At 60.6% G+C, this 11,110-nt stretch overlaps 2 protein-coding genes across 10 annotated transcripts; one reads left to right on the top strand and one right to left on the bottom strand.

Annotated features, from left to right (window-relative positions):
* Nucleotides 1–321: 321 nt before the first annotated feature.
* BICDL2 (BICD family like cargo adaptor 2) lies at nt 322–7,754 on the top strand. 3 transcript variants are annotated; one of them, XM_064295440.1, is made up of 10 exons: nt 322–361; nt 1,690–1,985; nt 4,670–4,885; nt 4,994–5,110; nt 5,218–5,364; nt 6,199–6,390; nt 6,504–6,650; nt 7,052–7,182; nt 7,389–7,509; nt 7,596–7,754. In XM_064295440.1, exons 2-10 carry the CDS (start codon nt 1,704–1,706, stop codon nt 7,752–7,754), a joined length of 1,512 nt encoding a protein of 503 aa, XP_064151510.1. In that variant the 5' UTR covers nt 322–361; nt 1,690–1,703. The 3 variants fall into 3 exon arrangements, with proteins under 3 accessions (XP_064151510.1, XP_064151508.1, XP_064151509.1); XM_064295438.1 differs by having other exon boundaries at nt 330–607; nt 1,667–1,985; XM_064295439.1 differs by lacking the exon at nt 322–361 and adding an exon at nt 553–607.
* Nucleotides 7,755–8,130: 376 nt separating this feature from the next.
* On the bottom strand, nt 8,131–10,992 carry THOC6 (THO complex subunit 6). 7 transcript variants are annotated; one of them, XM_064295444.1, is made up of 13 exons: nt 10,687–10,992; nt 10,058–10,173; nt 9,878–9,942; nt 9,689–9,792; nt 9,566–9,603; nt 9,435–9,483; nt 9,230–9,301; nt 9,040–9,142; nt 8,908–8,957; nt 8,765–8,827; nt 8,552–8,684; nt 8,335–8,469; nt 8,131–8,261 (listed from the first exon to the last, which is right to left on the bottom strand). In XM_064295444.1, the coding sequence occupies exons 1-12, from the start codon at nt 10,723–10,725 to the stop codon at nt 8,342–8,344; spliced, it is 960 nt and encodes a 319-aa protein (XP_064151514.1). In that variant the 5' UTR covers nt 10,726–10,992; the 3' UTR covers nt 8,131–8,261; nt 8,335–8,341. The 7 variants fall into 7 exon arrangements, with proteins under 7 accessions (XP_064151514.1, XP_064151513.1, XP_010595676.1 ...); XM_064295443.1 differs by having other exon boundaries at nt 8,149–8,261; nt 9,080–9,142; nt 10,687–10,990; XM_010597374.3 differs by having other exon boundaries at nt 8,149–8,261; nt 8,552–8,662; nt 9,067–9,142; nt 10,687–10,986.
* Nucleotides 10,993–11,110: the final 118 nt, after the last annotated feature.

Raw genomic sequence — 11,110 nt, 5'->3', positions numbered from 1 at the left:
GCCTATAAAGACCTTATTTAGCAGAAAGCTTAGTATCAGCTTTGTTGTTATTATCATTGTTACTAATTTCCTACCTCAGAGGACAGTCGTGAGGGGAAAGGAGCCAACATCTAGGCTCAGCGTAGGTTCTGCGTACAGTAGGTGCTCATTTGGTCATTTCCAATGGCTTCAAGGTGCCTCTGACCAGGGTGGAGGCAACTTTCTTTCGGCTCCACCTGGCCATTCCGGCCATCAGGGGGCGCCCCAGCCCCGCCCTCAGCCCCTCCCCCTCACCTGTGCGGGCTGCGCACCTGGCACCGCCTCCGGAAGAGGAGACCCAGGACCGCCGAGACCTCGGTCGGAGCCCGACAGGGGGCTGCGGGTGAGAGCCCAGGTGTCGCCGAGGGCAGGGGCCTTCGAGCCTCGGGCAGGATGGGCCGGGCCGAGTCGGCGCGAGAGGAGGAATGCGGGAGCTGGAGGGGCTGCCGGACTCCTGCCCCTGGGAAGCAGAAGGCTGCCGGGGGAAAGGAAGGCTGGCTGGGCTTCAGATCCTAGGGCCGAGGGCTAGGGGGCTGGGGGGCCCGACGTCTGCGTTGGGACCACCGCGACACCTGGATCCGGCAGGCAGGTGTGAGATTCTGCGCCTGGCTCGGGGAGGAGGGGAGAAACAGGTGTGCGAGCGAGTGTATTAGGGGGAGGGGCTGGGGTCTTCCGGAGGCGGAGGGGTAGTTCCCAGGGAAGTCCCGTGGTGCGGGCCCTCGTGAGTCCCTGAACAGCCCGGCCTGGGCGCCCCAGAGGAGCGGCGGGCTCTGAGTCCCAGGGGCAGGCCGGGAAGTAAACAGAAACCCGGAGTCGTGCCTGCGGCGCGGCCAGCACAACCTGTTACCTCGCCCTGTCTGGGCCTGACGCCTGAGCCCTAGGAAACTGGGGGCCGGGGTGGCACTGCAGAGGGGAGGGCTGGGGCTCAGGATACTTGAGTCCCCAAGGGTAGAGGCCAGAAGGCCTTGGGCCGGCAAAAATTGGGGGCTGGGATGGGAATCCCAGAAAGGGTAGATGCTGGGATCTCTGAATCTGGAGAGGTGGGGACCAGAACACCCTAGTCCTGAAAAATCAAGATCACGAGAGCCAGGATACCTGGGAGGGCTGGGGGCTGGAGACCAGGACATCAAGTCCTGGGCTTCTGGAAGGGGAGGGGGCTGAGCTATTGGTGGGGGATCAGGGCCCCTGAGTTCCCAAAGTGTGGGGTCCTGGATTCCTGGGAGGAGAGGGATCAGATTCCTCTTTGTGTCCTGAGTCCTGAAGAACCAGGGTTCTGGGAAAATGAGCTGAGTTTCCCAGATTGTCAGCGGCTGGAAGCCAGAACAGCTGGGTGCAGGGAACACAGGGGAAGGGGCAGGAACTCCTGGTGGGGTGGCCTCTGGCCCCAAGCACTGGGACAAGTTTTCCTGATGCAAAGAATGTCTGGCACAGGCAAAGACAAGCTGGCTCATTTCTTTCTGCTCCCTGACTCAGTTTACCCTGGGGACTCTAACGAAACCAGGTGGCCAAGACACAGATCATTGACCCCTCTTGGCCCAGGGAGGTCCTGCCTGTAGGGCTGGGAGGGCCAGGTGGCCAAATGGGCAGGTGGAGACTTGAAGGAGGGCCAGGTCTTGGCCAGTGGGGTGTAAGCCCCATCGGGCTGCAGAGTGGAGTATCTTGTCCCCACAGATGCTTCAGGCACCATGAGCTCCCCAGATGGCCCAAGCTTCCCATCGGGGCTGCTCTCAGGGGCCACCTCCCCCAGCGGCAACGAGGGCTTCTTCCCCTTTGAGCTGGAGCGGCGTGGCTTATTCCTGGGAGGGGGCCCCGAGCCCGAGGAACCTGAGGACCTGGCCCTGCAGCTACAGCGGAAGGAGAAGGACCTGGTGCTGGCCGCCGAACTCGGCAAGATGCTCCTAGAGCGGAATGAGGAGCTGCGGCAGCAGCTGGAGATGCTGAGTGCCCAACACTCGGAGCGTGAGGAAGTAAGCTGGCTGTCAGGGACCTGGGCCAAGGGTCAGGGAGCAGGATGGGCAGAGGGAGGACAGGTGGCCAGAGGTGTAGAGGGGAAGGGGGCCAGGCAAAAGGAGGACAGGTGGGCGGAGTGCAGGTGAGCAGGGGACAGGCAGGTGAGTGGGGGGAGAACATTGGGTAGGGGAAGACGATCAGGCAGGAGTGGGGAAGAGAGGGGGCTAGGTAAAGGGGAGGCTGGCAGGAGGCAGGCAGGTGAGCAGGTAGCAGGCAGGTGGGAAGGGGGAGGACAGCTGGGTAGGGGAGGATAACCAGGCAGGAGAAGGACTGGCAGACAGGTGTGGCCAGGTGAAGGGACCAGACAAAGGGGAGGACAGACTGTTAGGATGCAGGCAGGTGGGCAAGTGCACTGAGGGATGACAGCCAGGAAGAAGGACACCTCTGGACCAGTTTCCAGCTGGGCCTTGTCCCCTCAGTATTGTGGCCCAATGGTCCAGAGCATGGGCTCTGAGGACAAGTCAAGGCTTGGCTGTGTGGCGTGGACAAGCTGCTGGCCCTCTCTGAATCGTGGGACCTGAGTTACCTGGCCCTGGGCTCAGCACTGGTCAGGACCCATCTCAGCTCACTCTCACCCAGCCTATGATGGAAGAGCTGCTCTCAGCCTGGGCTCTGTTCTCATCCACACTTTCACCCTGGGGGCACATCTGGCCCCCCAAGGATCACTCACACCACCGACACCCCTAACTGTGTCATTAGCCCCAATCACTGCCCTGAGCCCCAGACCTGGGTAGCTAACCACTGCCCCCACCCCCCACCGCCCCAGGCAACCAAATGGGGTCTCAAAAGAAGCAGCACTCATGGTTCTATAACCCCACACCTGCTGCACCCAGCCAGCTTCCCATCTCAGGGGACACACCTCCGTGACCGCTCTCTTGCTCTCTCCCCCACATCTTTAAGCCCTGTCAGTTCCCTTCTAAACTAGATTCCAAATCCACTCACTGTTATTGCCTCTGCAACCGCCAGCACCTCTTGAGGTGCTGCGGCACTGCCTGCTTCCTCCACACAGCTTCCACTCTTGCCCCTGCAGCCTATTCTCCACCAGACAGCCAGGAGGAGCTTCAAAGCTTGCAGATCAGGCCAATTCACTCCTCGCCCTGCAGCTTCCAAAAACCCTTCCTCACACTTAGCCTGCGATGGAAACTTCGTGTGGGCTGAAAGTCCCTGCCAGGTCCAGCCTTCCAACCTCCCGGACTTCATCTTGGTCATACAGCACCCACCTGCCCACCCACTTCTGCCTGGGCCCTTTCAGTTCCTTGAATAACTCAGGCTTATGACGCAGGGCCTTTGCACGTGCTGTCTCTTAGCTTGTGAGCTTTTCCTGGTTGGCTCCTTCTTGCCCTGCAAGAGTCAATTCAGACATCATCCTCTGGGGGAAGGAGCCCCTATCCTACCTGACTGCTTCCTCATAACCACTTCCCAGGGTTTCTTTACAGCCCTGTAGTCCCTCTGAAATGACCTGGTTCAAGCAGGTGTCCATCTGCCCATGACTGGCCTCCCTGGTGGTGTAGTGGTTAAGAGCTACAACTGCTAACCGAAAGGTCGGCAGTTCGAATCCACCAGGCACTCCTTGGAAACCCTTTGCGGCAGTTCTACTCTGTTCAGTAGGGTCACGCTGAGTCGAAATCAACTCCACAACAACGGGTTTGCCTTTTTTTGGTTTTTCTTGCCTTCTGGATTTAAGTTGCTTGAGGAGAGTGAACATGGTGGTCTCGATTATCACTGACAGCCAGAATTCAGAACATGGCGGGAGCTCCGGAAATACTTGCTGCATGCATGGAGCTCAGAGGTATTAAGGGACTTGCTTAACTACACAACAGCCAGAACAATCAGACCTCTGAACTCGCCAGCTAAATCCTTGGGCTGTGATACCCCTGCAGTATTTGGTTAAGAGCTTGACTGCCTGGGTTGGAACCTGTGCCCCACTAATTCACTGTGTGTCCTTGGGCAAAACATTTAACCTCTCTGAACTTCAGCTTCCGTATTGGCAAGATGTGGGTGTTAAGGATTCTACCTCTGAAGTGTTAAATGAAATAATGCAGTAAAGTACTAGCACAAGACCTGGCTAATTATAACAAACTGCTAATTATTATTTGCAGCAGCAATTGTTATCAGCACCTGGATCCTTCTTATCTTGAGGGCTAGAGAGAGTGAAGGCCTAGAGCCCGCCCCCTAGTTGACCTGCCACCCCATGCTAGGCCTCTGGGTGTGCCCTGCACATCCTCCTCCCCACCCCACCCCCCACCCCCACCCCTAGTTGGACAGGTTTTGGGGGGGGCAAGCGGAGGTGTGGGGCCAGGGCGATTAATTAGAGGGAGCTGGCCCAGAGGGGCTGGGCAGAGGCTGAGCCTCCAGAGGCCCCTGGAGCACAGTGGTGTGAGGCCATGGGCGGTGGCCTGAATTCCACCCATCTCTGGCTCCAGAAATGGTGCTTGCGGCCTCAGGTTCAGAAGCCCAGGCAGCAGCCAGAGGTGAGTGGGCACTGGGGAGCCAGCCCAGAGGGCAGCCCTCCTGTTTGGCCTCATCCTCTGCCTCCACCTCCCCGGCTCTCTCCTCTCTTGCTGGGTCTCTGTCCCATCTTCCTGTGTCTGCCCCATCTCATGTTGCCTCCCTGACTCTGGCCCTCATCCCACCCCCACAGCGGCTGCAGCAGGAGAATCATGAGCTCCGCTGGGGCCTGGCAGCCCGGGGAGCTGAGTGGGAGGCCAGGGCTGTGGAGCTGGAGGGGGACGTGGAAGCCCTGCGGGCTCAGCTCGGGGAGCAGCTCTCAGAGCAGCAGGACAGCGGGCGTGAGAGGGCACGGGCCCTAGGGGAGCTCAGTGAGCAGAACCTCCGGCTCAGCCAGCAGCTGGCCCAGGTAGTTGGGCAGCCCCAGTCCCTGGTCCCTGGGTCCCCAGACTGGGGTGGGTGCTCTGGGTTTGATATTGAGGCTTAAGCCAGCTGACGGCTCCATCCCATGCCCCAGGCCTCCCAGACAGAGCAGAAGCTTCAGAGGGAACTGGATGCCCTTCGAGGGCAGTACCAAGCACAGGCCCTAGCTGGGGCAGAGCTGAGGACGCGGCTAGAGAGTCTGCAGGGAGAGGTGAGTGTCAGGTGGGGCTGGGGCCTCTCTGAGCAGAAGGCTGGGCTGGGGCTGTCTGGGGCTGGTACAGCACCTAACCCCTCCCCAACTCAGAGGCCTTTCCCCAGAACAAGATGCTGCAGAGTCGCAGGCAGGACCTAGAGGCCCAGATTCGGGGCCTGCGTGAGGAGGCGGAGAAGGGCCAGGGCTGGCTGCAGGTCACCCGTGAGGAGTTGCTGGTGCTGCGGCGAGAGCAGCGGGAGCACAGCCTGGAGGTGACCGCATGTCTGGGGGGTGCCCAGCTCCACTCTCGACTGCTGCCTTAGGCTTTCTGGGAGATAAGGCCAGACCTGGATCCCTAGAGGCCCCTACATGAGTATCTGCTGGAGAGCCAGTGGCAGCCATGGAAGGCTTTTGAGCAGGGAAGGATCACTTTTGGATTTCAGTTGAGTCTCCACCTGCCTAGAGTGGGTCAGAGCTGGGCAGCTGAAGGCCAAGGAAGAGACTAAGGACTGAGGAGCAAGGGTCAGGCAAGAGATTGTGGGGACCTGGACCAGGGGGTGGGGCAGAGGAGGTAGAGAAAAGGGAAAGAAAAGAAGCAGTATGGCCTGCTGTTTGAGGTCTCCTGAGCTTGTGCTTTTGATCAGATTGCCTGGATTCTTATCCCAGCTCCCTGCTAACTGTTGTGGGACGCTTGAGCCTCAGTTTCCACACCTGTGAGATGGGATGGTAATGGTACCTACCTCACAGGGCTGTGGTGACGCTCAGCGCCACACCTGGTTGAGAAGAAAGGATCAATAAATGCCGAAGGTAGAGCTGGTGGGCAGCAGGAGGGTGGGGCTTTTGCAAGGTGATCTGACCAGGTTAGGGTGGGGAGAAGGTGATGGGAGACTAGAATTGGGATGCCGGCCTCAGCCAGCTTCATTGGTAAGAAATTGGCCCTAGGCCCCTCCGGGGATACTGCAGGGGGGGAGTGGGCGGGGGGCGGGACGCGGGGCTGCACTCCTCTGCTGAGAGTCGCTCTGGCGCCCCCTCGTGGGCGAGCCCGGTATGCCTGTCTGACCCCCCCCCCTTCCCACTCCTCTGTCTATCTGTCCCTCTGTCTGCAGCTGGAACATGCGCGCTTCGAGGCAAGAGAGGCTCTGGGCGCACTGCAGAGGCTGCAGCGGCGGGTCTTGGAGCTAGAGGAGGAATCCCGCTTCCAGAATGCCGACGTGTCGGCCGCCTCCCTACAGTCCGAGCTTGCCCGCACCCTCGACAGCGACCATGACCAGGACACAGACGGACGCGGAGACGCCCTGGTGAGCTTTAGGCCCGGCAGCCCCACCACTAGCGCAGCCTCAGAGGGGCGCAGGCTCGGCTCTTCCGGGTCCCAAGAGGTTCGACCCGCACTGACCGTTCCTTTGACCCGCAGACTACCCTGTCCGTGGAGCCCCAAGAGCCTTCCAGCCCACAGGCTTTGCCCCAGGAGAGCTTGGAGCCCCCCAAGAAGCGAACAACTCTGAGCCCCTCGGAGATGCTGGAGAAGAAGGAGGCGGAAGTGGCCAGGCTGGAGGATGAGGTCGTGTGCTTGTGTGGGGACCGCAGTGTTGGATGCAGAGCCCCTCCCCACTATCACTTTCTCCCCCCCCCATTTCTATCTCTGCCGCTAGCCTTTGCCCACTAAGCCCCCTCCACCTGGATCACCCTTCACCCTAACAAACCAGCAGTCATGCTCTAGAGGCAGCCTTTATGTCACCCCCCAGGATAACTTTCTGGACTGCACCCCGCCCCCGTTAACTCCACCCCCTACACTTCTCCCTGCATTCCTCCTGCAGGCTCTGCCCCTACCCCCGCATGAGCCTGGGGGCTAATCTGAGTCCCTCGAACAGGGCCAGGGGGCAGCAGCCCCAGGGTGCTGGGAAGGGCAGTGGTTGGGAGGCCCAGGAGCCCATCTGCCTCTCTGCCCCTCCCCTCCCACAGATCGCCCTGCAGCGGGAGGAGATGCAGTCCCTGCGGGAGGAGCTGCAGAGGCAGAAGGAGTTGCGGGAGGAGGAGGACCCCGAAGAGGCCCTGAGCAGCGCTCTCTCTGATCGGGACGAGGCCGTGAACAAGTGAGCCTCCGTCACCACTCACCACCGCCCGCGCTGGGCTACAGGCCCCCACAGCACTCGGGCCCTGCGGGTCCTGACTCCTCCACTCCCATCCAGGGCTGCACAGATCTCCTTGGTCTCCTGCCCGGGTCCAGAAGCCCTTCACCATCCCTGCTCACTGAGGTGCCATTATGCTTGGACACCCTCCTCCCCTTTTCTGTCCTCAGGGCCCTGGAGCTGTCCCTAGAGCTCAGCCGCATCTCCCTAGAGCGGGACTCCCTGTCCCGGGAGCTGCTGCGTGCCATACGCCAGAAGGTGGCGCTAACACAGGAGCTGGAAGCCTGGCAGGTAAGGGACAGGGCTGGCCCTTAAGGGGCGGGGCCCTGGGGGCGGGGCCAGCACGCTGACCGTCCCTTCGATTCGGTTCCTGGCAGGACGACATGCAGGTGGTGATCGGACAGCAGTTGCGCTCACAGCGCCAGAAAGAGCTGAGTTCCGCCAAGTCTCCGCACCGCGCCTCACCCCGCTTCTCGCTGCGCCTGGGCCCCGGGCCCGCAGGCGGGTTCCTCAGCAACCTCTTCCGAAGGACCTGAGGGAGGCCAAGGGCACCGCCCTTGCCCTTTCTGGGACTGTTTCCTCTTCGGGCCAGTGGAGCCATAGGCTCCAGATTGTGTTCCAAGGGGGGCTGGTGCCCTCCCCATCCCGAAACCCAGGCAGGGGCTCACAGTGAGCAGGGGCCAGCTTTTGGGGCCAGGGGCAAGAGGTGGGTGGTGGGGCAGAGCTGCCTATTTTAGGAGTCTATAGGTCTATCTTTTCTAAGCACTGGGCACTCTCCAGGCCAGGATGACAATGTGTATTTATGTATCAAGATCAGACAGAGTAATATATAAATCACAACACCAGCTTGGCCTCCATTCTTGGGAAGGAAGCACATGGAAGAAACGTTGGAAACTTTATTTGTTAAAAAGAAAGGGAAAAAAAGCACTCCAAACTCCTGGGGTGAAGGGTGTGTTGGTGGGTCAGAAGGACAGGGAGAATGCACGGTAGCCCAGATTGGTGAAGACATCCACCCGGCAGCTGTTGCCTGCAGCTGTCAGGACCTGGAGACAAGAGGGGCATGAGGGCCCTGCCCAACCCCAGCGTCCCAGTATCCCATCCCTTCACTGGACCCACCTTGCACTCAGGAGCCGCTGGCTGCTGGTTGAGGCTGAGGCTGAGCAGCCCCGGGGAAGAGCCTGGTACCTGGGCCTTGAGCTCCCCGCTCAGCTGCCATTGGTTGACACAGGGGCCCTGGCCGGCAGATAGAATCTGTAGAGGGCAAGAGAGGGCTCAAGGGTCAGGGCTGGAGACGGGAGCCAGCAAGGGCGGCAGAAGGAGACAGAGAGCCTACCAGGTCCTGGTAGAAGGTGACGTGCTTCTGTGGCGCCCGCATGGGGAAGATGGTGGTGGGTGTAGAGGACCGCAGGTGCCAAAGGGTGAGTGCTGGGCCCCCTCCACAGACCTGGCCAGAAAGGCAGGGGTCCCTGGCCGCCGTGAGCCATGAACCCCTGAAAGCAGGGCCCAGAGCTGCCACCCATCCCACCCCACCCTCTGGCCAGCTCACCATCCAGTCTGAGTCGGTTGCCAAGCATCCGATCCAGCGCCCGTTGTGGGGCCTGGAGCACTCCTAGAGGGAGGAAGAAGAGAGTTGCGAATACAGAGAAGCTGGGGAAGAGCAAGGAGGATGGGGCTGGGGCATGGCCTCACCTCGTGCTTATAGACCTCGATTGTCTGTACCTCCTTGGCTGTGCGGAGGTCTGTGGAGAGAACCTTGAGGGGTGCCATCCTTGTCCCATCCTCCCCACCACCATCTCTCCCTCCAACCAGCCAGCCCCTTACCCCAAAGCCGCACGGCCCCATCCTCACCACCCGAAAGCACCTCGGGGCTCCGCTCCCGCAGCGCCAGGCAGTGGATGTAGTCCGTATGGCCCCGGAGGGCCCGCTGCGGGGAGAGGGGCTGTGTCAGGAGCAGGTCCAAAAAGCACCCCACCCCCACGTGACCTGCCCCTGGCTCTCAGGCCCTGCTCACCGTGAAGGCCCCAGTCTCAAGGTCCATAGTGTGTAGCTGACAGTCTCCCCCAGCCAGGATAAGAGAATTCTCCTGCAAAGAAAGGCAGGGCAGGACTGGAAATCAATGACAAATCAGGACGGGGACAGGTGGAAGGACCAAAGTTTGGGCCAAGAACACAGCAGGGCGGAGCCCCCAATCACAAAGGACTTAGGGGGCCTCAGACCTTGGGGACGAGCAGCAAAGAATTGATTTCAGGCACTTCCAGGCTGGTCCTGGGGGAGGAAAAGCAAGGTCCGCTTTGGTTCAAGGGTGCCTACATACCCAAGTGCCTCCCCCCACATGGCCCTGGCTCACCTGTATGGTGGCTGACAACGCCACAGCTCCTTGCTGCCCTTCATGGTAGAAAACGCCAAGTGACCTCTAAGGCTCTCCTTGGGCCTGGGCACCCAGCCTGTTCCCCAGGTCTACACTCCTTACCTTCTTGAGGATCTCTGCCCACAGCCAGGCCTTTACCTCCCCATCCCCGGCACTGACTAGCTGTCGATCGGTGGACACCATGCTGTAGACGGGCCCATCATGGGCTAAAGGGAAAGAACCTGAGCGACCCCATCTGGCCCCTTCCTCCACCCTGGGATCCCCAAAGCCAGACCTGACAGCTGCACCCACCTTGGAAGGTCACCACAGGCTTCTTACTTTCCTCTTTAGCCTCGGAGCTCAAAGCAGCGGACAAGCTGAAGTTGAGAAGGGAAAGGGGAGGGGGCCCAAGAGCCAGAAGCAGGGAGCATCAGTCCCAGGAAGGCCGAGTGCCAGGACTAGTGGGTGCTGGGGAACAGGGGCCATGGGTACCTGAAGATGGCAATCTGCCCGTAATTGTTGCCTGCCGCAAGGAACTTCCCACAGGGGGACACACTCTGGGAGAAGACAGTCATGTGCAGCCGCTGCAGGGCCTGAAACACCTCCATCTGGGAGGAGAGGTGGGATAAGAACCTGCAGACCTCTAGCCCTGCTACAGCCCAGCCCCCCACTGTCCAGACTTCTCAGCCCTCCTTCAAGGCAGCCCACCCCGCAGGCGCCTGCCCATACAACCCTGGGAGGCGCCAAGAAGAGGATGAGGAAAGGGAGAGCTCAGGTGTGCTACCTAATGGGACCTCGAGCCAGCTCCCTAGCTTCTCTACTCAGTTTCCTCAAGTATCAAATGAACTCACTGGAGTTTGTGTCTCAATTAGATGCGCTAATGTATATAAACAGCATCGCAAAGGGTCTGCCATGTAAAAAGCGCTTAAGAAGTGGTTCTCTTGTCCCCAATACTTAAAAACGTGTTCACTTCTGGGGTACTCCTCTGGCTCCCGGTCTGAGTCCGATTTCCACTAGCAACCCACGCGCAACAGGGCTCGGGACATGATTCTTCGCCCGCCCGGTCGACCCGGGCCTGGAATACAAACCCCAGAATGCCCTGCGTCCCGTGCCTGCCTCACCTGACCCAGAGGAACCGCTTGTGGCACTACTCGGTCCATCTCGAGGACTACAAGTCCCAGAATGCTTCGTGAGACGCGGCTTCACGAGTCCGGACGTGCCCGCGACCAACTCGTCTGCGGCGCCCCACGTCCCAATACTGCCGCCGGTCCGGCGCGAAGGTGGTTTCCGCGTTCCGCCCAAGCCCCACGAACCGAGATGAGCACCTTGAAGGCCGCGGCACTACGTGGCGCCCCCTGTAGCCCTGCTACGCCTGATCCCCTCCCCCACCCCGCTGAACAGACCCGCCTTCCAGCCGCGTGCCGCCCGTCTTCCGCGCCTGCGTGAATGCTCACTGCTGCGCGCGCCAAGGCCACGCCTCCCGCCGTGCCACGCCCCCCCAAGGCACCGCCCCTGCCGGGCGGATCCCTCCCCTTTGCTCGAAGG

The sequence above is a fragment of the Loxodonta africana genome, chromosome 12 (assembly GCF_030014295.1).
Source record: "Loxodonta africana isolate mLoxAfr1 chromosome 12, mLoxAfr1.hap2, whole genome shotgun sequence".
Lineage (NCBI taxonomy): Eukaryota > Metazoa > Chordata > Mammalia > Proboscidea > Elephantidae > Loxodonta > Loxodonta africana.
The sequence above is the reverse complement of the archived record's forward strand: the minus strand, read 5'-3'. Positions and strand labels throughout refer to the sequence as shown.

Coding starts and splice junctions, on each gene's coding strand:
- BICDL2 (XM_064295438.1), top strand. CDS start 444: ATGCGGGAGCTGGAGGGGCTGCCGGACTCCTGCCCCTGGGAAGCAGAA. Junction 5,111..5,217: donor TAGAGAGTCTGCAGGGAGAG/GTGAGTGTCAGG, acceptor GCCTTTCCCCAG/AACAAGATGCTGCAGAGTCG. Junction 7,183..7,388: donor CGGGACGAGGCCGTGAACAA/GTGAGCCTCCGT, acceptor TTCTGTCCTCAG/GGCCCTGGAGCTGTCCCTAG.
- THOC6 (XM_064295441.1), bottom strand. CDS start 10,725: ATGGACCGAGTAGTGCCACAAGCGGTTCCTCTGGGTCAG. Junction 9,604..9,688: donor GGGCAGAGATCCTCAAGAAG/GTAAGGAGTGTA, acceptor TCTACCATGAAG/GGCAGCAAGGAGCTGTGGCG. Junction 9,302..9,434: donor CTTTGCTGCTCGTCCCCAAG/GTCTGAGGCCCC, acceptor CTTTCTTTGCAG/GAGAATTCTCTTATCCTGGC.